Source organism: Cyclopterus lumpus, chromosome 9 (genome assembly GCF_009769545.1).
Source record: "Cyclopterus lumpus isolate fCycLum1 chromosome 9, fCycLum1.pri, whole genome shotgun sequence".
NCBI classification, from domain to species: domain Eukaryota; kingdom Metazoa; phylum Chordata; class Actinopteri; order Perciformes; family Cyclopteridae; genus Cyclopterus; species Cyclopterus lumpus.
This window is the reverse complement of record NC_046974.1, coordinates 24,354,615-24,379,957: the sequence shown is the minus strand read 5'-3', so window position 1 is coordinate 24,379,957 and position 25,343 is coordinate 24,354,615. Positions and strand designations below refer to the sequence as shown.

Below are 25,343 nucleotides of genomic sequence, written 5' to 3'. Positions count from 1 at the left end.
GCTGAATAGACCATGGGCCCAGTGGACCAAGAGTTTTGTTGCGTTGGAAGCTCCATTGCACCTTGTTCATACTGTAAGTCATTCAGCATGTAGGAACTATGTGTGCCATCCTGAAATGAAATATACTACTGGTAGTATGTGCCATGATGTATAAAGTACATACATAATGAATGTGTCATGCCTGCCATCGTATCCATTGGAAATGCTTATTCACTTTGTAGAAATGACCAACTGTTGTGACAAAATTGTCTCGCTGACATCAAAGAGTATGATTTTATATGGTAATATGATTCTCAGTAGTTTTGGTTTGTCTGGTTCTTTAACACTCCCCTAGTAAGGAGCAGCAAAGGTCGATGAAGACAATGTCGGTATGGGAGCAGAGGGCCAACCAGCTGAGGAGGCAGAACCAGTCGAGCTGCGAGGTCCTCTACAGTGAGCTGGAGCTTGAGGATCGTCTCCGCCTGTCCTCGGCTCTCCACATCCGGCCCGACATGAAAACCCACCTTGACCGGCCGCTGGTTGTTCAGCCTCACGAAGGGTCTGTGTTTGCTGGTCACCAGCACCACCATCACAAGCCTTGCATGCCAGAGGCAGCGATGACTGCCACTGACCCTCCTCCTCCTGTGCCTCGCCACCACCACCGCCACCGAGACAGAGACAGAAACCGGGCCAGAGCGAGACAGGAGACGAATGATAATAGTGGCACCAGTAAGGGCGGGGGCCATCATGTCCATCACAGCCACTCCAAAGACCACGAAGGCAGCCGGGGGAAAGAGGAGAAAAGCAAGAGGTCCCGCAGCCGAGAGGGAGGCAGGAGACATAACAATCAGAGCTCAGTGGATGACAGCGGAGGTGGAGGAGTCACGAGCGAGAGAGAGCATCGGCATCATCATTCACACCGGCAATCCAGAGGAGGCAGCGGGACAGTTACCAGTGGAGGCAGGGCCGAGCGAAGATCCCGCCAAAAAGATGGACGTTCGTCTAACAAAGATGGAGATCGACCTTCCAGAGGAGATAGTGGAGCCACTGGAAAAAGGAGGAGACATCGGACTCATGGATCCAGGGGCCAATCAGTTGAAGGAGAGGAGTCCAACGAAAGAAAGAAGACCCAAAGTAACAGGTAAAAATCACAACTACTACATTCATTCTCTCTTTGATTTAATATGCACATGTGTATGTTTCATGAAACAAAAGAGAAATTACGTTATATATTCTGCTATGTATAAGTAATTTGCTGTCACATATTTTGCTGTGTATTTTGGATTCACTGTTTGACTCTAAGAACAAATCCAAAACAGACAGCACATCATTGTACTCATCGTTTTGGACTACCCTTGTCTTTTGGAAGGATAGAAATAAAATAGAAATTGTTACTAAAAGAGCTCAACGAATTCAGTGACCCTGCAGTTTTAAATAGTGGTTCTACTGGTCTGTAAGTGTTAAGCCATATTCATCAGCCTTCCTTTTTGAAGTCAAATTGAATGCCCCTGATAGTACTAGCAAGTAACACTTTCATTGTTTACCCCCCAGGCCATCAGTATGAGATACTATTTGAGAATGTTCAGTATATTTATCTCTGTTCAGGGACAGGTTCGGTGACTTAGAGGGGGAGTGCCTCGCCTTCTCTCCCCAGCAGGGCTCTGGGGGAGCGAGCTGGCCTCCTGCCCAACTAGAAGACTCAGACAACCACAGGAACATCAAAAGAACTGGCCAAACCTCCCCACCTGGAGACACTCCCTTCATACAAAGTCAGTACCAACAGAGGCCTAGAGGATGCACTCATAATTTGACTTGCAAAACAGTCATTAGGTCTTTTTTCATAGCAACATAAAGTTAAACCAAGTACGAAGGAGATATTACTTTTTATGAAAAAAACCACGTGAGGAACTTCATAAACAGATGAGATGTTTGAACATGTGCCCTTTACACCTGCAGTCCATTTTTGTAAATGAGCATGGGCCCCGATGCATGGTGAAATCTGATTATCAGTCATGATCACTCCAGGAGACCAACAATTATATATTTTAGAAGTTAGATGTTACTAAGACATGAAGCTGAAAAGGAAAGAAAGTGACACAAATCTAAACTAACTACGCCTTCAAGCAGAGATACAGGGTTAGTGGCAACAAGGTTGTGGCAACCCGGGGGCAAGATTCAGAACAAAACCAGGCTATTCAGAGACAGTGGTAGATTAACAAAAAGTGTCCTTTAATAAATAGGATAGGGTGAAAAAGGGATGTGGTCAAACGTCAACAAAAGATTCCTCCCGGTCGGGGGTCTTTGGCCTTCGGTCTCACGTCTGGTGTGAGCCGGTTCCTTGGTCCTTTGTGGGCACAGCAGAGGGGTGAGTGAGCTTGGTTACCTCCTGTCCAAAGTGGCTCCTCTCCAGAGGTTCAGGAGATCCTTGTCATCTCCTGCCCAGTCTGTCTCTCCTGCTGCTTCCCAGTGCAGATAATATATGCTGCCTCTAATAACCTGATAGGCTGCAGGTGTGACCAATGCCATGTGTCGAGTGGCTGCAGCACCTGCACTGGGAAGTAGACGCCCTCGATTACCTCCCCCAACCTGAGTTTGGGGATCCGCCCCCTGTGCTCTGTCTGCTCCGCTTTTCCCCTGGTTTGCCACAAGGTGTACAGGGATACAGGGTTACATGTGTACAGTTTTACAAGGATATAGCAGTACATGGTTACAGGGATACAGGGTTACATGTGTACAGGGATACATGGGTACAGTTTTACAAGGATATAGCAGTACATGGTTTCAGGGATACAGGGTTACATGTGTACAGGGATACATGGGTACAGTTTTACAAGGATATAGGAGTCCATGGTTACAGGGATACAGGGTTACATGTGTATAGGGATACATGGTACAGTTGTACAAGGATATAGCAGTACATGGTTACATGGATACAGTGTTACATGTGTATAGGGATACATGGGTACAGTTGTACAAGGATATAGCAGTACATGGTTACAGGGATACAGGGTTACATGTGTATAGGGATACATGGGTACAGTTGTACAAGGATATAGCAGTACATGGTTACAGGGATACAGGGTTACATGTGTATAGGGATACATGGTACAGTTGTACAAGGATATAGCAGTACATGGTTACATGGATACAGTGTTACATGTGTATAGGGATACATGGGTACAGTTGTACAAGGATATAGCAGTACATGGTTACAGGGATACAGGGTTACATGTGTATAGGGATACATGGGTACAGTTGTACAAGGATATAGATGGTTACAGGGATACAGAGGTGCAGTGTTTGCTTGTTAGTCTTGGGAAGGTCAACTTACTCTTCTGCAGTGCACACACACCACCAAGATCTGTTCTAGTTGTTGAGTCAGAGTCTGTGCCAACACTTTACTAAGTAAATCAATGATGAGTGTCGTAATGTCTACTACAAAAGATCAACTAATATTAATGAGTAATGTTGTTAGAATACAATCTTTATGTAAAATTAGGTAGGTTACTGACAGGAAATGAGAAACCACAGAGTTAAAGATGTCTGAGATGACTGGAAATGTAAAATTCTCCACTCATGTGTCCCATATGTTACCTTAAAACTAATTTTAAGGTGACACATTTTCGGGTACCTTATATTTTTACAACCAGTTAGACAGCCAGACTTTGGTTAAATGGTTACGGGGAAGATTATTTTATGGTAATATACATTGCCTTGCAGAGGTGGAGGAAGAAGGATTTAATGTATTATCCACTGGTGTTTCAAGGACAATAAATCAGATGTTATTCTTGTACGATTCATTCTGCCATTTCGATAATTTAATTAGGTCCCGATTTAAATTACCTACTGTTTGTGGTGAAGACAGAGGCCGCTGAGAGATACATGTGAATGTCATGAGCCTTGCCTCTGTTGCTGTAATTAAACCATTGTATCTCCTCAGTGAACACTGTTGACTGTGAGACAATGCCCATGAATGAGAGTGGACCCAAACCCATCCTGCCTTACAGTTCTATGTTCATCTTTGGACAAACCAATCCGTAAGTCACCTTAACCTCCTTTTTCCACTCCTTCACGTCCCTGAAGGACTACCCACATGCTACGGGAGATAGACCAAGGAAAGATCGGGTGATAGTTGCTCTTTCATTTCATATCTATGCATTTATCATCACATAATACAAGGAATCTACCAATCCTACATTACAGTCCTCAGCATAGAAGAAGACCTTCACATAAACACACTGTCAATCAGCAATACCAACACACTCACAGTAGACAGTGGTTGCTGGTCTTTATGTCGGACATTAACAGGAACACTGATCATTTTAGCTTTAGCTCCTCCACTGACGAGAATAACTTGATTTATGACCTTAGAGTATGTTTGTCTACATATCAACAAAGATAGGTTCCACCCGATGCTGTGGCTTATATCAAGCCTGTATATTTACAGTAAATTTGCTTCATACTTACCAGTTAGCATTTAAATTAGACATTAACATAATGGTTTCTTTCCCAGATTCTTCTCGGGTTTGTATATTTTGCATATGTCCTGGTATTTCTTCATTTATTTATTTGACGGCTTATTCTTTGTACAATATGTGAAAATTCATATAACTTTTATACTGCTTTTTTTATCTTTTCTGTTTTTTAGTACTACATTTTTTTGACACAGCTAAGTTGTAAGAGGACCAAATACCAAATATGGAGAAAGGAAGGCTGTGTCCACAATGCAGGCAATGCTTTTTGTTCATCAGAGCAAATCTTTGTCACACTTTCTATAACACCCATGTCTAATACATTACAAACTTATGATGCATTATAAACTGCATATAGCACTGTAGGATTATAGTTGCAAACACTCATAAATGTTCATAATGCGTTATAATTACTTTACATTTACTGACTGATTTTTTCAGGTGTATTATACCATAGTGTATTATAATGTGCATAGTTGGAATACCTGATAATCGTTTTATAATGCCACGTAGTGCATTATAATCATGTACAAATAGCACTTTACTTTATGAGTCAATATACATTATTAGTGTTTCAAACTATAATTATACTGTGCTATAAGCAGATTATAACCCATTATGAATCAATATGTTCAGTTATAGATATGGGCATCATAGGATGTGTTAGTGTAACAAAATGGCAAATGTACAGTTCCTAAGCTCTAAATGTATAAAGCTCCAAAGATCCACCCAATCACTATCGCTGAAAACAAATCAATACAGAAAGCAAACAGAATATACACTTTAAGCTATCTGTATCATATGGGCTTCAATGGACATTTTGATATGAGAATTATGATTGGAATTTACTGATGACTGGGAGGGTTGTAGCTAATGTTCTTCGTGACAGCTTTCCCTATATGTGTGCAATTGTGCAACATTTCCAGCCAGTTTGATTTCTATTCCTATGATTTGGATTCCCTGGCTGCTTTCTGTGTGGATTTTTGAATCACCACAGGCCCCACAATACGATCATTTTGCAATATATTGAGTGGTTTGATAACATATATTGAGATTTATTACCCTTTTCAACTGCAAATGATGCAGAGTAAACATCTGTTTTCACTATATTCATCTCACTTCAGTCATTGTTATTGCACAACATTGTTTTGTCAGTCAAGCACACAGACTGACTAACATCATAAAAACGTGTCATATTGTTGCATCATGGACCTGAAAAGTTTTTACAGTCTACAGAGTCCAATCCTGCTGACTACCAATGACTGCACCAGAAGAAACTGAAAAAGCAGTTGTTACTGATAGGTTTAAATAATAAAAGATAGATACTTGGCACCTGTCTATGGCTACAACGTTTCCACGCCAAATATTGTGACAATGATACCCCCCCAACTCCTATTGGATTGCTCCCCAGATTCTGTGATGCAGTCTGTCACTGTGTACAGTGTTCTTCCCGTCCATTGGGACATTAGCAAATTAAATTGTAAACTGCATTTCTCATGTGAACTTGTATGATGACTACCGGTGTGCTCTGTCTGCTGCTACAGTCTAATCTCTGTTATATATCGTGTCCACTGCTTGCTGTTTCTCTCGCTGCCTCTCTCTCCTCAGGGTGAGGCGATTATGTCACTACATTGTGACTCTGCGTTATTTTGAGATGTCCATCCTGGTTGTCATTGCTATGAGCAGTATTGCTTTGGCCGCAGAGGACCCTGTCTCGACAAACGCCCCTCGCAACAAAGTGAGTCACACAGTGTTCTTGAACTTTACACGTTAACACATGCAGTCAAATATTATATTATTCATAACAAGAGTGTTTTATGCACTGATTGTGTCTCTCTTTTGCAGGTGCTCAGATATCTGGACTACGCCTTTACTGGTGTTTTCACGTTTGAAATGGTGATCAAGGTAAGCATGTCGGAAAATACACATTCAAAACACTGATGACTTCATTGTCTTTACTGCACTTTTCTTGCTCAGTTAAATTGTAATGGCAATGTATTTGACTACAATTGATCAGAATTAAGTTGCTGACTCATATTGTGTACTTACTGAACGTACTTAAGTGATGAATGTGTAACAGACATTGAGGGCAGTGAGTGCCTGGACCTCACCTCATTGTGATCAATGTGGTGTACTCAGGATATAAGGCTGCATTAATCTCCCTTTTTATTTATTTTCCACTTATTTTTTTAGATAGATTAATGGTGATTAAATGTAAAATGACTCACTGAGTACAGGCCTTATAACATATTTATATATCCAAAGGAAGTTAAATAAAAATGGCACAGAATTAAAGAGCACAAAGTACCATGAAGAAAATACCAAATCAAAATACATAATGGTGTCTTTGGGTTAGATGGTGGACCTTGGACTCTTGCTTCATCCTGGAGCCTACTTCAGAGACCTGTGGAACATTCTGGACTTCATAGTGGTCAGTGGGGCGCTGGTGGCTTTTGCATTTTCGTAAGTTCAAAAACTCCTACCTTTTGGTGATAACTAAAACCTGATCAGTTTTGGTTGTGAGTGGTGGTGTAATCTGCTATGTCAGGTGTAATATATATATATATATATATATATATATATATATATATATATATATATATATATATATATATACACACAAAACTGTAATGTGGACTGTGGGGTGCAGTAACACGTCAGCATTCAGTCTGCCAAATGTTCACTAGAAAAAAAAGGAACAGTGTATGGGGCTGTTTTCCTATCTTTATTCTAGAGCATGTTCTTTCAGTTTGAGAGGACGACTTATTGATTTCACTAAACCCTGTCCTCATACTTAAATAGACCCTGCTTGCTCGTGGATTTGCTCTTCTCCTGATCAAACTATGCTTGCACAGAGTTCCTGAGCTCCAGCTTCAGCCCTCCTCCTCACATTCAGGCTGCTTCTGTGTGCTCAGGAAACATCTACTCTTAGTGTTCTCCTCTGCTCTTGGACTTTTATTGTGCAACAACTCTGTCACAATTCCCCACCAATAGAATGCCAGGTGTAGTGTTGACCAATGAAATTAGCCTTGCCTTGTTGCTAGTGTGTTTTAGTTCTTAGAGTATCCCTGATTGGTGGTTATCATTTAATCTGGTCCTCCAAGGCATTATTGTGTACTTCCTTGGCTTTCTCTACGACTTTTAGAATTAAATACATTTTCTGATATCATAATAACTCAGAGCTACAATTATATTACATGGTCATCAACATTGTGCTTTTATTGTGCACTTCAGTTGTTGCATTATATTTGTAATTCAGTCATTTAACTAGTTTTAAACAGTAATACAATTTCTTACCAATGTATTTTCTTCTTGTGCTTTCCTGGATATTAATTTGATGTTAAAATGGGTATGAAAGTGATGAAATAATTTATTACTGTTGTAAGTGTATTTACCCTTAATTGGAGGATGAAGGCTGTTCAACAGCCCAGTTTTACCTTGACTCACAGCTGTTTCCTCTTAGTCTACACAAACAAGCAGAACATAAATCTTGTAACAGAACCAGACAAGAGACGGAACCAGACTGGAGGTGAAATCCTGAAAGAACAATAAGTGTGTTGTTTATTGACATGATCCTCTCTTTGTTTCTGTGCTGGGTTCAAATTGAAGGAGCTTCATGGGGTAATGCCTTCTCTACCTCCCTCATCTTGCCTGTCTGTGTCATTATATGTGTGTATGTATGTGACAGAACACCTACGTACTAACACCTACGTTGCCAAGACAAGTAATTTCCTCCCATATTCTTACTTCTTGAAATGTATCCAGGCATTCTTTATAGGCATGTCAAAGGATGACTACATCTTTATAATTGGATGGTTAAAGCACTCTTGTGACATTTTTACACACGCATCAGTTGAATTTTGTAGAGAATTTACAAGCAAAGAAAAATGCACACAAACAATCATCTATGCTCTAGATATAATTTATGGGGATAATATTTGTCTCTCAGAATTGAGAGACTATACTTGTTTCCTACATTCAATTGAACCCAACACAACACATACACCCCACACTCACATTTCTTCACCCCCATAATTGATTATAATTATTATTGTAAAAAAAAAGATTGTACTTCAAAAGTACAAGATTCATCACCTTCAGCTGTTAATGTGTATTTGTCCCTTAAAAGCCTGGAAGACATTCAGTATATGAAGTAAAATTGCTTGTGTTTTGCGGTGTGCACTGTTACGTTTGGATAACTCCCATCCCGTCGTCCATCTAAAATCTTCCCGTACTTGATCATGTGCTTGGCTAAAGGTATCCTCTACTATAGAGGGGCATGTCACCTGTGTGTTCATCAGCCTTATCTTCCCCGAAACTTTGATGGGAGGTGTGTTCAGTAGCACTTTGGCTTCCCACACCTCTGCTTGGACTGTAATGATACCATCAATTTCACATTATCTATCATGAATTCATCAGAAGCTCCCCAATGCAACAAGCCAATCTGCTGCTGGAGGGCACGAGTAGGTCTCCGGGATATCGATCTTCTCTGTGATCGAAGCATGCACATTAGATTAACTGTTAGCTAGAGCTGTTTAACAACTGCACAATGAACATACTGTCACATCATTACCATTCACCTGCAGTTTGCTCTAAACTGCCCAACTTAACCTACTCAACCTTTATCTGTCAGACTCAGCAGCATGTTGAGGGGGAGGGAGGAGGGGACACCCACAGCTCACTAATGCCTCACTAACGCTAAATGCCACTTTTTATTACAAAGTCTTTGTTCATCAGTCATGACAAAAAGGGCAGAGTCAGGATGATTGGCTGTTGGCTCATTCAGAAAGAAGCAACAGCCAATCACAGAACTGGTTATGCCCTTTGTCTTGACAGTGACTTTGTTATGAAAAGATGTGTTTTTGGCATTTATTTAAATTGACCTGCAGTAATCTCTGTGATGGTAAAAAGAAGCAGGATGATATACAATGTCACAATAATGAGCTGAGTTTTGAAAACATTATTGTATGTTTTAAACTTCAAGGTTGTATTACATATTTTTCGTTTTTATTTTTACCTGTAAATATTTATTTCATAATGTCTGATTATTTTATTTAATATTTATTTTTCAAAAGTAAAAACAATATTTGTGAATTTGGCAGATAGAAAGTCCTGGTTGATATACAGCTGTCACTCACTCGTGCATGTCTTTGGAGTTTGCTCTGCCTGCATTCCATCTGCCTGTGGCAAGGACAACTAATCACAGCAACCCATCAAAGCCAAATCTGTCATATGTGTTGAGCTCAGTCTGAAGCTTTTTGTTGCATTTCAGTTTCAAAGTTTGGATGAGATTTCTATTGGTTTTATTATGATTATAGTATTTATATTTAGAAAATCTCCCAAAAGGGCCTATTTTGTTGGAATTTCTCTTTTAATTTGATGCATTGGCTGAGACGGATAAATTGTACACGTGTGTAAATAACAGAACAAGAGCTGAGCAAGTGCCTGTCATGATCCCCAACAGTTTTGTTTTGTGTTACTTCAGTGATAAGCTACTTCCAAAATTAACACCTGTTGAATTAAATTAAATTAATTGTGGAGGATATTCTTTCCTGGGATTTACCTAGTCTGCTACCAACCAAAGTGCATCAAATATTATATCTGTTAGACAGTAGAAACTATGGTGTGCATTTGATGCAAACATATGCTTTATTTTGTTTGTGTGTGTGTAAATGTGCTATACCTTGTTTTACCACTGTTTCCCCCTAAGTAGATCGCAACAAGGTGTGACCAGGTGGGGAACCTCCCTTTGCCACGCTATTCCCATACTTCACCCTAACCCATTCCCCTAAATCCCACCCTCTCTAACTACCATTCTGCTTATGCTTTGAACAACCTCATGTAGAAAACAAGTAAACCCATAATCCGGTGAATCAAATGCCTGTGTAACACTGCATCCTCATACTAAAACCACTGCTGGTTTAGCAGTGTCATTCCAAAATGCTGTAATACCCTTTTGGCTGGAAATCAAACTTAGTACTTTCTCATTACTACCCAGGTCATGATTTTGATAGTAGTCTAATATATTTCAGTAATAACAAATAGTAACCAAAAGGTTGGTTTTAAATAGATATATAATGTGATAGTATAAACACATTCTTTATTTTGCATTTTGGAATGAAACCTGAGTCTTGTGTTGGTCAATCTATTTTCCTTTTTATGAATTTGTGTATGTTGAATACTCAGTGCAGTATTGAGTGTCTATGACTAGTGCTGTGATACTGGGACTACCGTTCACTACTCACTGTGCAAGCGATCACAATCAGTCATGATGTATAGTTGATAGTGGCATGCCCACATTAATTGCATAAGTTTAAGACAGTCCTTCTCCATAACAAGACCATGATGATCAGTTTGGTGTTTCTAACAGCCCTGATAATGTAAAAATGCCCTAGATGTTGATTTTCTGTGTTTGAAGTAGAAATTAATCAAAAGTGTTTTAGAATGCAACCTGAAAACGTTACGAGGATAGGATAGGTTCAGATCTTTGTTTTTCTCTCATACCGCCACAATGAATAGAGAATCTAAGAAGTAACAGTAAATTATTGATCAATTGAAGGAAATAGAGGCCAAGTCTTACTATTTATAACACTTCCTCCACTGCCGTCCCATGCACAGACTTGCAGTGTTCCTTTAAGACAGACAGAGGCCATCCTGTAAATTATTTTATAATGCAGCTGGCTATCATTATATGGTTGTTCTCTTTGCCCCTAATGTAACTCTGTGAGTGTCTGGTCTAAAACCAACTGGTTTTATGTCACTAGGAATGCATGCTAGGCTAATGTGTATCAGAGCATGGACGGTGTTGCATGTGGTTGTGATTGAGTAAAGGGATCTCTTAAGGGCACATAGAAAGACAAAAGCTCCTTCTTCATATCCGATGCCATGCTATTTGTCACCCCACAGCCAATTTCAGCGGTTCTCAAAGTAGAGTTAGGGTTCTTTGGGGCTTTAAGAGAACCACAGTTCTCTTCAGCTCCGTATTGCACTGCATTCTAAGCCCACCCACTCTTAAGACTCTGAAGATAAAGATGCTCTGACCTGGGAGTTTAAAGTTCAAGCCAAGCACAATTAACTACAGTATAGTCGTGATACGCATTGCTCGTCCTGGATATGAGGTTCGCCTATCTGTCAGAACCCTCTGACATAAACTTTACCAAGTCACTTAAAAAAAAAAAATGGAACCCCCCCACCACTCCTTGTCTACCACCTCACAATGTCCATATCCCTTAGCATCTGAGGGTGAATTTCATCCTCACAGGGATATTAAGAGGGCTTCTCCAGAGTCGTCCAACTCTGCATCCTCCACATAGGACATGCAGGTTGGTTTCAAGAGCCCCTCAAAGTGCTCCTTTGATTGCGTTGTAAGATGTGATGCACTGTTGTGCTTAAGAGGGAGGTGTGAAGTTCACCATTAGAGATAGGGCAAAGAGGTCAGAGTAGAGCTGTCAGAAAGAGCAGGCTGGTCTCATCCAGCATTCTAATTCATCTAATTGTATGACATGGGAAGATGCTGACAAAATTGTACAAGTCAGTTACAAACTATGTGACACTGACCACAAAGTGTGTAACTGACTGGGACAAAAAGAAAAAGAAAGAAAAAAGTCTCTGTATGGAATATTTAGTTCAATCAATATGTGCACAGTATAATGTTCTCTTGCTATAACCCCTTATTGTTTGCTTTTGGTTTTAAACTACTAGACTAACGCAATATGTTCTGTTTTAATTCATCCTATGAATTGTATTTCTCATTGTTTTCTGTGCTCATCTAGCACAGGCCAATTGCAAGCTATAGGACAACATCATTTTACTTTCTGGGAGGTTTGAAATAACTCAATATAGCAAAAGATTTATCTGCTGCCATTTTCAACATTTGTCTTTTAAGGCATTCTGCTCTATATCCCATATTATTTCCATCTTCTCTGTAGTTGAACGTAGAAGAGAACACCACTTAGTTTATGAAATCATGGTATTCCTATGCTCTGAAGAAGTGTTTTCACTATATCCTCTTTCCCATTTGATTCTGGATTGGCATACAGTATATGTAGAATTTGAAGTACAATGCAATTAATTGTGTTACACCAAGATATCCACTCAGTATCACTATGCGGCTCTCAAGGGAGTCCTGAGAAAACACAATATAACAACTGTATAATATCAAATAGTGTTAACAGTAGACAGAGTCAGCCAGTGAACTTATTGGTGCTCAGATTCAGATAGTGGCACCATAAAGGGGTCAGAACACTTAAAATCAAGGCTGAGCAGCATACACTGCTCCTGTCCCAACACCTTATGTCAGGATTGGTTTCCAACTGACAATCCAACAAGCACGTCCACTTTACACAGGGATTGGCCAGATGTATGGAGATGATAAAGTAGGCATGGTCACGTTTTCTTGTTGGGACATCATGAGGTGTTACAGATGCTGTGTCTTTGTCAACCAGTATGACTCACTACACAGGATACATTTGTAAATTCATGACCAAAGCAACAATTAGTTAAGGTTGAGAAAAACAACAATTAATTTATTAACAGTTGAACTGGGCTAATCTGTTTCCTTTTTGAGTGTGGTTTGAGATCCAATAGAAAATATGAAGTAACAACCCCTAAACTCTAATCAGATTTGATACAAATATTGCTGAACCCCGAATGGTTCTCCTACTGGGCTCTGCCCTCTTCAAGCTAATAAAAGGAACGCAGTCAAAAACACAAATACAGTATGTCATGAGAAATAACCAAATATGTTTGTTCTTGTATGATCCCATCACTCTTGGTAAGAAGCTCATAGAAACAATAGGTTTTTAAGTCCTTTTAAGTCTAATAATAATGTTTTAGGGAGAATACTTATGTCAGTTCAGTTAACTATTAAACACCAACAGATGACGGTACAAATAAGCTGTTGATATTGTTATCAAAAACAGTGCTGAAGTGTTAGCATGTCCTAGTGGAAATTAGATCCAATCAGTCTAGTATTACACTATTAGACTCATACAGTAGGAGAATAAACTTTTCTTTTTTACTGTACAGTGGTAAGTTCACCATTTTGTAGCAAACCTTTTGCTCGTCATTTGTCATGAGAGCAGAAATACTAATTGGCCGGATAAAACACTGCAGCTCTACTTTATCCAAACATCAAGACATCTTTTTTTTCAATTCAATTCAGTTTATTTTGTATAGCCCAATATCACAAATTACAAATTTGCCTCAGAGGGCTTTACAATCTGTACACATACGGCATCCCTGTCCCAGGACCTCATCTTGATGCCTTAAGATCCTGTCTTAATTGTAACCATATTTGCATGGAAAACAATGTATCGAATTGGAGTTCTCTTCTACTTTTGTAAATTAAACCATTATGTTAATTTATTAATTGATTGCATGCAATTTCACACTGACTTGTTCATGACAGCAGAATTGTCAGGAGATGCATTTTCCTGTGAAGTGTGTAATCCTCCGAAAAAAACATGACTACAAATCCCACTTACCCCAAGTAGTAGTGTCCTTGACATGGTTTCCATCCACCCTTGTACAACCATACATATAAATATAGGAAAGTGTATACAGGCTTTTAAAAATGCATGTACATGTAGCTCTTGAAGTTTTGTTTCTGACAAAATCTGCTGTCATATTTTAAAAGAGATGATACTAGTGGGTAAAGTCTAGGACGGTTCTCTGTCTTGCTGTGTGAATATTCCTCTGAACATACCTTATCTTTGTTTGCTTGAACTCAATTTAAGTGATAGATGGATAACATTTTGGCTGGGCACTGTAATGAATGTGGCTCTGGCTGTACTAAAGATACAATGAATAGGCTTTGGAAACAGGTATACTCCCATTTTTCTGAGAGTGAGAGGAGAAAATCTGTATTATACCTTTGTTAAATACAGATTTGCAGTAGCTTAGTTTAGCATGAAGATTGGTAGCTTGTTGACTGCCGCAATACCAGGTCCTGTCTTTAACCAAAAAACAGCTCATATCACTGGACTCATTACGTTCCACTGGCCCCACTGCAATTCACTAAAGCTCGCTTCAGCGTGGCCACTAGCAAGGAAATGAAAATACCCCAATCTTCCAGCAATCTTCGAAAGTGCTTCTGTAAACCCTGCCTCCCAGTTCTCAGTTCAACTGCATTCTCGTTCAAACAAACGGAGAAAGGAATTCAGCTATTAGTGCATTTTACAACTTTGAGGACCTAATAATTTAAATAAAGGCTATTCTTCTGTGTCTGTGGTGACTGTGGCTCAGTGAGAGAGCAAGGTCATCCTTCAATCAGAGGATCGTCGGTACTTTCCATGTGTCCTTGGGTAAGACACTTAACTTCAAATTGCTCCAGCAGGCTGTGCCTTCGAATGGGTGTGAATAGGTGAAATATGAATATTTGTAGTGTTAATGTACTTTGAGTGTTTATAAGACTAGAAAAGCACTATACAAGTACAAGTTAATTTACCATTCTCCTTGATGTAGTGTGACTTGGATTATACCTCATTTGCACCTCCCTTTGGACAAGTGTCTGCCAAATGAATAAATGCATATTCTACCAGTCATGTTGCTCGGTATGCGTCCTGTGAATGTTGAAGAACAAAGGAAACCTTGCGATAAAAACAAAATCAACCAACAGGTCACCATATTCTTACGTTCAAAGCATCTGTCTTGTGAATTCCGTTTTCATCTTTGCAATCATTGCGTCAATAAGACCAATCCTCACTGTAGACATTTTCATTTTAAATGGTAAATGTAATGATGTATGTTGTATTCGACACTGTACTACTCTCTTAGTCAAGTGTCATGTTTGTGAAAAAGGTTTCACATCATTCTATCATATTTTCTATTATTATGGTTTCGGTAAGATCATAGGTGAATAAGATGGAGCTAACATCACTAACAAAGGATGAGACAATGTATTGTGAGAGATATGTAATGTGCTGGCTTCCAGTTGGTGCAGGCAGACAGGAGTTGCGAGAACGGCAAGAAGAAACATCCCTTTACAATTAATATAACATCACTGTACCGCATTTTTTTACATCACTTTACAACTAATATAACAACATGAAATCACTTTAAGGCTAATACAACAGCACTGTGCAACAATTATAACACCATGATATCACTTTGCAATTGAAATATCATCATGACGTCACTGTACAACTACTATGACATCACAGAACAACTCATATACTGTGCAACTAATTTAGCATCACTGTACAGCTAATATAACATCATGACATCACTATTCAACTAATATAAAATCAATATACAAAAAAAATAACACAACTGTACAACTATTGTGACATCACTTTAAAACTAATATGAAATATAAAAAATTAAAATATTTGATCTTGCAATACAATATATGCTCGTAAAGTGACCACTGCATTAATTCACTGTTTTATTGTAATGATTAGGCATTCATTGAACTTGGTTAAGGTTAGATAAAGATCACAGTCTTGGTTTAATATAGTAAGAGTATACAGTGATTTGAAGCAAAAGACACAACTTATATGACATTCTTTATGAATATTTAACCTAAATTATTGGTACAAACGTATAACACATTAGATTATTTTGCACGGTTAGCTTTAGAGGTGGTGCTGGGCTTTTTGACTTCAAACTTCAAACAGAGTCAGGCTAGATATATTCTGCTGCTTCCAGTCTTTATGCTAAGCTAGGCTAGGCTGCTAACCACGTCCTGCTTCCAGCTCTGTACTTAAAATGGATTTCTCATGGATGTGTTGATATCCAGACAGCCTTTTTTTAGTGTACCTCATTAACTCGGCCCATTTTAAACATAGTGTGTCAAAATGGCAAACATCATGTTATAAAGTAAGCTTTAGAAACCAATTTGTCCTATGTGTGCTGTTTATTGGTAATGCCGAAGAAGATCTGGTGACCTACATAATTCTGTGTGGTTTAACTGTGTTTGCTTTCCACAGGGGGACCAAAGGCAAAGACATCAGCACAATCAAGTCACTGAGGGTTCTCAGAGTGCTCAGGCCTCTCAAAACCATCAAACGTCTGCCAAAACTCAAGGTGATTTGCTTTATTTGTATTGATTAAGCCAAATCAGCTCTCCCTTTCAAGAATCCACAGAAACGTTCTATATATAAGTAGATATACATACACATATATATATATATATATATATGTATATCTACGCTCAAGGTTTTTGTGACTTCATTGAGCTGACATATCTGATCTAGTGTATCAGTAGTTTACACTGTTAAACTACTTCTCTTTTAAGGACCTTTCAACTCTTTATTTCCTTCCTCTCAGGAAGGATCTTACTTGAGTTTACAGTCCATCTTGTGTTTGAATTGTTCCAAAGTCATTTTACACAAGGCATATTAAATATTATCTGTGTGCCTTAATAATTACATGCAAATGCATCTCACAGAGCTGGACCCACCAGCAGACCAACCCACCGGGAATGTTCACAGTATTCCCAGTGGCCAGGCTGGGCCTACATGTTAGTCCCACTCGGATTGCAAAAAAATCACATTCAGATTCAGACCATGACTACAACTCCAGCATCCTGGCAAATAATAGATGATAGTTAATAGATGGTACTGTTAAACTATATCTTCCACTTCATCCCTAAATCAAATGTGTTTGTGTTTCTCTGTGTCCTCAGGCGGTGTTCGACTGTGTGGTCAATTCTTTAAAGAATGTGCTGAACATCCTCATTGTTTACATCCTCTTCATGTTCATCTTTGCTGTCATCGCAGTTCAGCTCTTCAAGGGAAAATTCTTCTACTGTACAGACGAGTCCAAGGGCCTAGAGAAGGACTGCAAGTTGGTTGAAAATCCCCCATTTCCTCATGATTTATTTCAGAAACCTTTAAGACATCAGTGTGGTCAAAACCAAACCCTGTACCTGTCTAACCCAACTCAGCTGTATTTATGCCTTCATGTCGTCCAGAGGGCAGTTCCTAGACTACGACCAGGACGAGGTGGCCGCCATGCCAAGAGAGTGGAAGAAATATGAGTTCCATTATGACAATGTACTTTGGGCCTTCCTGACCCTCTTCACCGTCTCCACTGGGGAGGGATGGCCAACGTAAGTGCAACTTACTTGATTCCTTCTTCAAGTTACATTATAGACATGTATACGGCTGTCATAGTTGAAACTATGCCTATCCGTGGTGAATTTGACACCTGGAACAGGGCAGGGACCTAGGCATTGCTAGGGATGTGGAATATCACGGTGTGGGAGGTGGTGCGGTACCAACTATTTATAGTCAGAACAGAGACTTCATTAGAATGAAAAATGTATTACACATTCAGAAGAAATGAACAGTGAATAGTCTTTGGCGATTGGACTCTAGTATAATAGAGGGTTAGTAATGCTGAGGTCAGATAAGGCAGAATCCCCGTGGAGTCTAGACACTGGTGGTGGCGGAGATTAAGAGAGTTTCTGCAATCCTGTGATGAATGAGGAGCAGAACTGTGATGCCGACTGGGGTGTAGGAGGGTCGCATCTGATTGCACTGCAATGACATGTTTGACAGCAACGATGTGATCGGCTTAAGGAAACCATGCAGATTCTGGTTGGTTAACTTAAAGTGAATGCCCACAATCACAGGAAGGGAGCGACGGAGAGATTATGAATGAAAATTAGTGTAAACAGAGTCTTCCTAACTGAACTTCTGCTAAGCTTCATTTTAATCAGGAGAGATATTCATTTTAATCAGGAGAGATATAATATAATAAACAATTATTTATTGAACTTGTTAGGATGAGCTTGCTAAAGGTGACGTTAAACCAGAGTTAAGAGGGGTCAAGTTAACCATAGCAAAGGATAAGGAAGGGTCTCGATAGCACGCAGAAAAGGATAGTGGGGGTCTCAATAGACCGCAGAACAGGATAGTTGGGGTCTCAAAATAACTTGTTTTGTTTTTCACAGGTTGCACATTATTGTTATTATCTTTAAAAGATATTCAGTGCATAACAGGTTAATTGCAGTCACAATAAGCAATTTCTTTGCCAAATATTAGAGAGACAGCGAGTGTGATTACTGACAGTGTCAAGACTGTGCAAGTCTGTGGCAGGCGTCAGTAAAGTGTCAGGACATTTTATTTTGCTGGTTTTGAAACAAAAAGAAACAAAATATAATCTTTCCAAATAATTACTTTTATAGTAATGTGCAACAATCGGCTAAAATAATGGAAATTAATCATCCTTTTTATTAGAATTTAAAACTATTTATCAAAACGTTTTTAAATACAAGTCGAATAATATCTCCACTCTCCACACCTCTCCTTATATGTAGGTGTCATTAGGTGCCACGAGCTGCCAGTGCCATTAGTTGTCACAGGAGTGCCAACGGGTGTGAGAGAAGTTTGACATCTGATGGCAGTCCGATGAACAGGACAACATGCTCAGCTGACAGAATGAAACCCAACACATTAAGAAGATATTTAGAAAAATTACACCGCAAACAAGAAGTGGTTTGATAAAATGTCAGTGAAATTTGTGTTTTCAATTACTGAAGAAAGGTGAATATAAAAAGGAGGCACTTCTCTGACTAGTGGTGGCCCTCCTGTGACAACTATTGGCACTGGCAGCTCGTGGCACCTACTGACACCTACATATAAGGAGAGGACAAGTGGAGATATTATTCGACTTGTATTTAAAAACGTTTTCATAAATAGTTTTAAATTCTAATAAAAAGGATGATTCATTTCAAGTAGAGATATTATCCGACTTGTATTTAAAAAAAACTCATTCAGGCATAACCACTTATCGGTGTCAGTTGGCACTCTGCAGATGCCACGGAAAAGTGTAAAACAAACATAAAAAAGTAAAAAATGTTCTTCATTATTGCAGCCGATTATCTATGACTATTCAAGTAGGCCTAATAATTAGTAAAGACTGCATTTATGTTATTTTTTGTTTCAAAACTGCCTAAATTAGTTTTGGCTGTTGTGTTCTGCTCTGCTCTCCCTGCAGTGTCTTGAAGCACTCTGTGGATGCTACCTTTGAAGACACGGGTCCCAGTCCAGGCTACCGGATAGAAATGTCCATCTTCTATGTCGTCTACTTTGTGGTCTTCCCTTTCTTTTTTGTTAACATCTTCGTGGCTCTCATCATCATCACCTTCCAGGAGCAGGGAGACAAGGCCTTGTCTGAGTGCAGCTTGGAAAAGAATGAGGTAAAGCAGAGACATTACAAACAACTCTGAGCTTCATGTTTACCATCTCTATTAGCACTTCTACCCAATTTCTTTGTTTTGTTTGCTGAAAATTCCTAAATGTTATGAACAGATCAGCATGAAACATTAAGGGAAGATTTGTCCTGTCACTGGAGACCTTTTCATGGTCAGAGATACAGGAAACTGAGAAGCTCATATCCTTTGAGATATAACCAAACTCACACTTTTTCCAAACACATGTTGTGTTGATTGGTAATGTGGCAGTGATAATTGGCTCAAATGTTTAAATATGACTACAGTTTGAGTAAATTATTCTCCACCTGCGTGCACCTCTTTTGCATAGCAGCCATCTTTTGTTAGTCCAGCAAGGTGAACACATCAGATCTTTTAAAAAAGTGAGCAAAAAAATATAAAATAAGTTAAAGCCTATTTTAGTAAAATAGGATTGACCTGCTATACAATATTTGCTAACCATCAAATGTGGCAAGTTTGTTGGTTTTGGACCATGTTGTTAACAAAGCTTTTTTTAAATATTGTTGCCCACATATTATCAACCACCTTGAATGAGTGCACAGCTTAACACAAATCATGAACTGTACGCTACCTAATAGTTAAGTTGGAAGTTGAAATGAATGAAAACAACTTACGTGAAATCTCCATTAACTCAATACTTGCTGTTTATTGTTCAGATAATGGTAACTACAGTTATTCAGCAAAAGTCACCACAAAATGTTTTCAACTCGAGGCTGCTCCTCCAAAAACACGTGGAGCTCAGCAACGCAAAGGCAGAGTGTGCAAAACACGTCAGCTCATTGAAAATAATTAAACAAAACTTCCGCAGGCTGCTAAACTGCACTCTGTCTCGTAAAGGTCCAATTGTGCTGACAAGCAAATAGTGTCTCGGTGCCCCTGTGATATCAGCACGTATGTATGAGTGATATTTTGCGAAAAATTTACCCCTTTCCATGCAAATGAGCCTAATTGCAGAACAATCCGCACTAATAGCCACTGCAGGTGTTAAATAAATTCCCCCAAAAAATGTTTTCACCCAGCAGCATATGTCTGCCCAATGAAAAGAAAGAAGGTGAATGAGTCCAACCGGAATGGACTCATTTTGGGGCCTGACAGATCCAGACAGGCTTCTGGCTCAGGCTGACCATCACCAACCGACACATTGGCCTCAAGCACAGTTGTACTTTGCCACACGGATAATTGCACTCGAATACAAAACCTTACCGGCATGTTTGTGCTGTAATATCATTAGTACAACAAAATCTTTAGTGAGTCGGACATAACAGATTATGAACAATTCATGGAAAGATCAGCAGCCGCAATCCATTCTTTGTGAATTTGCCTCTGAGATGCTTCCATATAGACCCACATAATGGCAGTTTTTATCGACATATGCAGATTTGTTGTTGTTGTCTTGGAAGCCTAAAACGCAGCACATGCTGAACATCAGAAATAACACATTGAGCAATAGATCTCCATTTAATACTTATAAATGATCCATAATATCCATAATAGCTCTTGGGACCAAAATGCATGTTTGGTTGTCCAAGCATATCAAAAACCCAGTGCACATTTTGAATGATCAATAACAAAAGGTTTGAGAACAGTTTCTGTCAAATAACGAAGACAGCTAGCAGAAATGTGTTTTTTCTCTTACAGAGGGCTTGTATTGACTTTGCCATAAATGCCAGACCTCTGACACGCTACATGCCCCAGAACACGCAGTCATTCCAGTACAGGATGTGGAAGTTTGTGGTCTCAGTTCCATTTGAGTACTCCATCATGATCATGATCGCTCTCAATACTATAGTACTCATGATGAAGGTAAGAACTTTTAAAGAGGATATTAATAATACATGCAGAGTTTTGCTGAATGTCAGTCCTTGATTCATGAGCTTAGGAAATAAATAATGTTCACATTTTGAGATACATGTTCAGATTGATACCACTCTTGTACAGTAAATATGAAGGTAGCACCAGCAGCATGTTAGCATCGCAAAAAGACTGGAGCAGACCGCTAGTCAAAAGCAATTTATTTTCTGGGTGGTTATGATGGCCAGGAGTTAAGCTATTGTAAGTCAACAGTTTGCTTGCTGTAGCTTCATCTGAGAAAGTGATATTGATCTTATCAAATAACTCTCAGCAAGAAAGCAAATAGGCATTATTTCTCCAAATTACACCCAAACTTGATCATTTGCCCCTGCCTTTCAGTTCCATGGAGCTCCAGACTTCTATGAAGCGATGCTGAAGAACCTCAACATAGTCTTCACCACTCTCTTCTCTCTGGAATGTATCCTCAAGATCATTGCTTTTGGTCCCTTGGTAAGTAACACTTTTGAAATAACTTTAAATATTCTGAATAATAAAGAACAGCTAATGATTTTCAACTGTTATTTCTCAGAACTACTTAAAGGATGCCTGGAACGTGTTTGACTTTGTCACAGTGTTGGGCAGCATCACTGACATCCTGGTGACTGAAATCAATGTAAGAGCAATATTTAATCTGTGATTGGCCAAATAAATTACAAAAATGACGCTCCAAGGTAGGATATCTTCAATTCTGCACCACTGTATTGGAAGTGTCTAATAAGAAGTCCAGTTAAAAGCCAAGAGTAGAGAGATAGTAACGTGCATATTATGAACTACTTTTTTAAACACTTGACAAACATAACAAAAATAATCAAATTAGGTTTTAAATGCTTTTTCAGAGCAAAAGATTTCCATAATAATAAATATATAAAAAATCTGAAACCCATGACGGGTACGCAGTGCGTTTTTTCTCCTGTCAGTGTTCGTTACAGATGTGTGTATTTGTTGAACTGTATCAGATTATGTTGTGCAATATCACTGTTCCTGTTCTCCTGCCTCTCCATCCTTCCTCCTCATCTTCCTCTGCCATCTGTCTCTCTCTCCTTCTACATTTCCATCTTGTTGATTGTCATCACCGGTGTTGCCATGCCCTGGTCCCAAACATCACTAGACTACGGTGAGTGACTTTCTGTTGCCATTCTCTGCTTTAAACGTTTTAATATATATGATGTGTTTTTTTAAATGTGATGTAAAAGAGTAGTCCATCAAGTTAGTATTGCTCATCCATAAAGTTGGGAAACTTCTGAGAGACAAACTAAAAAAAGACTGGATAAAAGACCCAGATATCTTGACTTAATCCCTTTCCAACACCCACCCATACAGTAAATGTGAAGGAATTATTACATCTGAAATCCAAAAGTCCAGAAAGTCACTTTTATATAAAAGTCTGAATAGTAATCTGATGAGGTCAGATATTTAACATTTCTGTAATATGTTCAACATGGTACAAGTCTGAACTAAATACTGTAATACATGTATCACGTATCTATCATTTCTTATGTAATGTGTTGAGGAAGGCGGAAATATGTTTTTATAGATAGATATTCATCTGATCTGATGAAACATATTTCCGCCTTGTGGTAAATGTGGGGAAATAATAATGCCAACACAACCACAATAACCAGACTCCCTCCCTATCTCCCTACCTTGTGAATATCTAGCAACACACTTGATATACTGCATTTGAATAGATGGGTATTCAATGAGTCTGGACTTAATGTCTTATCACTTAATGTTCTATATGTAAAGGGGATGAACAGCAGGTGAGTATCCCTCTTACTCCTGAAGTTCATTAACAATGGCTTCATCAGCAACACAAGTGTTTAGATCCATCACTGATGGAGCCTGTGGGAGAATAGAGATTTTGCCTTTTTCCTGCCATTACAGGAGAGACGGGGAATGATTAATACTTGATGTTTATTATGACAGATGATGAGTTAATGAGTTAGGCAGAAATTCTTTCGAGCCACATGTAATCCTGAGTTGACTGTAGCTCATGGGGATGAGTGGTTGTCTCGTAGCCCAGAATCACAAACGCCAAATTTGCCTCAGAGGGCTTTACAATCTCTACACATACGACATCCTCTGTCTCGGGACCTCACATCAGTAGGTTGCACTGCCTATTCTAAATGAATTACCTGAATAATGCTTTGGGGGTAGGTTGCATGTCAGGAGAATTTGTGTTGTACCCATTCTGTATTTTGTTTGATTTTGTTTGTTCTACATTTTTGACTCTCCCGAAGGTTTCTTTCTTTTTTTCTCCCCGTTAAAGGTTTTTTGGGGGGATTTTTCTGTTCCAATGTAAGGTCCCGAGACAGAGGATGTCATATGTGTACACATTTTAAAGCCATCTACATGTAAACAAATGTAATTGAATTGAACTGTTTCGGGTCCCTCTGTGGTTTTTGTGGGGGGTGGACCTGTCGTGACTTTCATGGACAGGATATATAGGCGCAGCCAGCAGGTGGAGAACATCGGGTTTGGGGGTCTCGGGATCACCTCTCTGCTGTTTGCAGATGATGTAGTCCTGTTGGCCTCCTTGGACCATGAGCGCCAGCATTCACTGGGGAGATTTTGCCAGTCAGCACCTCCAAATCTGAGGCCATAGTGCTCCGGAAACTGGTGGATTGCTCTCTCCAGGTAGGGACAGAGTGCCTACCGCAAGCGAAGGAATTCGCTGGACGAACTCGGTCACGAACTGTGGGTCGTGACCGAAAGCGGTCACAAATACAAGCGACCAAAATGAGTTTCCTCTGTAGGGCTCAGCCATAGAGATAGCGTAAGGAGCTCGGACATTAGGAGGGAACTTGGAGTTGAGGCGCTACTAAAGGAGTCAGCTGAGGTGGTTTGTGCACCTTATCAGGATGCCTCCTGGGTGCATCCGACTGAAGGTTTTCCAGATAAGCGGGCTGATAATGGATGGATGGATTTCTTTGCTGTGTTTCAGGAGAGACACCAGCAGTGACACCCCCATCACCTACTGTACATTGAAATGGCTTCATGAAGCAACCTCTTTGCAGCCAATTCAATTCAATTAAGTTTATTTTATATAGCCCAATATCACAAATTACAAATTTGCCTCAGAGGACTTTACAATCTGTACACATACGACATCCCTGTCCCAGGACCTCACATCGGATCAGGAACAACTTCCAAGAAATAGAAAAAAACCTTTCACGGGGAAAAAAAAGGGAAGAAACCTTCAGGAGAGCAACAGAGTAGGATCCCTCTCGCCATGGCTATGGCGCATCAGCAGGTCTAAGGCAGGAGGCCGGCTCACCAGGCAGAGGCATCAGACACAGCCAGGTCCAATGGACCCTATGAGACGTGAAGTCACAAAGCCAGTGTGCATGGGCAGAAAAAACTACTTAAATGTACATTTAAATATTGTTTTAGGATAGACTCAAAACTAATTGGGAACCTAGTGCATATTCATGCGCAAATCTCTAGGCACCCACACATTTCAGCTGCAGATACAATCAATCGATCATAACACCAGATTTGTATAAGCTCCTAGAAACTTTTAGACTTTTTTTTTGCCAAGCAAATGGTTTAACATCCCTGATGAATGCCTTCTTTATGCCGTAACCCTGATTACTGGAGAATCGTTGTCGTGATGTAGAAATAGTTTTACTAAATTCACAAATGCAGAAACAAACTGGGGTTTAATGCAATACATGACTCAAATAAATAACCACATGACTAAAACATCAACACAATACCCCCAAAAAATAGTGTTAACTTTGTTATTAATGTGACCGCATTCATCTGAGGTCTGTAATTGGATTGTTAATGTCTCTTAAAAACCTCTCGAAACCGAGGGTCCCCTATGTATATTTTTATTATTTTATATTGTATAATTA

At 39.4% G+C, this 25,343-nt stretch overlaps 1 protein-coding gene across 1 annotated transcript in view; it reads left to right on the top strand.

The window, feature by feature from the left end:
• Positions 1-25,343, top strand: part of cacna1ba (calcium channel, voltage-dependent, N type, alpha 1B subunit, a) — a 124,043-nt gene that overhangs the window by 62,611 nt on the left and 36,089 nt on the right. Inside the window, exons 21-36 of the mRNA XM_034541093.1 lie at positions 335-1,120; positions 1,585-1,748; positions 3,920-4,016; positions 6,060-6,189; positions 6,297-6,356; positions 6,808-6,914; positions 8,061-8,072; positions 10,162-10,185; positions 16,382-16,478; positions 17,080-17,240; positions 17,368-17,505; positions 19,398-19,599; positions 21,271-21,435; positions 21,823-21,933; positions 22,013-22,096; positions 22,592-22,597. Of these exons, the coding sequence (XP_034396984.1) occupies positions 335-1,120; positions 1,585-1,748; positions 3,920-4,016; positions 6,060-6,189; positions 6,297-6,356; positions 6,808-6,914; positions 8,061-8,072; positions 10,162-10,185; positions 16,382-16,478; positions 17,080-17,240; positions 17,368-17,505; positions 19,398-19,599; positions 21,271-21,435; positions 21,823-21,933; positions 22,013-22,096; positions 22,592-22,597 (2,344 nt within the window). The remainder of the gene's footprint in view (positions 1-334; positions 1,121-1,584; positions 1,749-3,919; positions 4,017-6,059; positions 6,190-6,296; positions 6,357-6,807; positions 6,915-8,060; positions 8,073-10,161; positions 10,186-16,381; positions 16,479-17,079; positions 17,241-17,367; positions 17,506-19,397; positions 19,600-21,270; positions 21,436-21,822; positions 21,934-22,012; positions 22,097-22,591; positions 22,598-25,343) is intronic.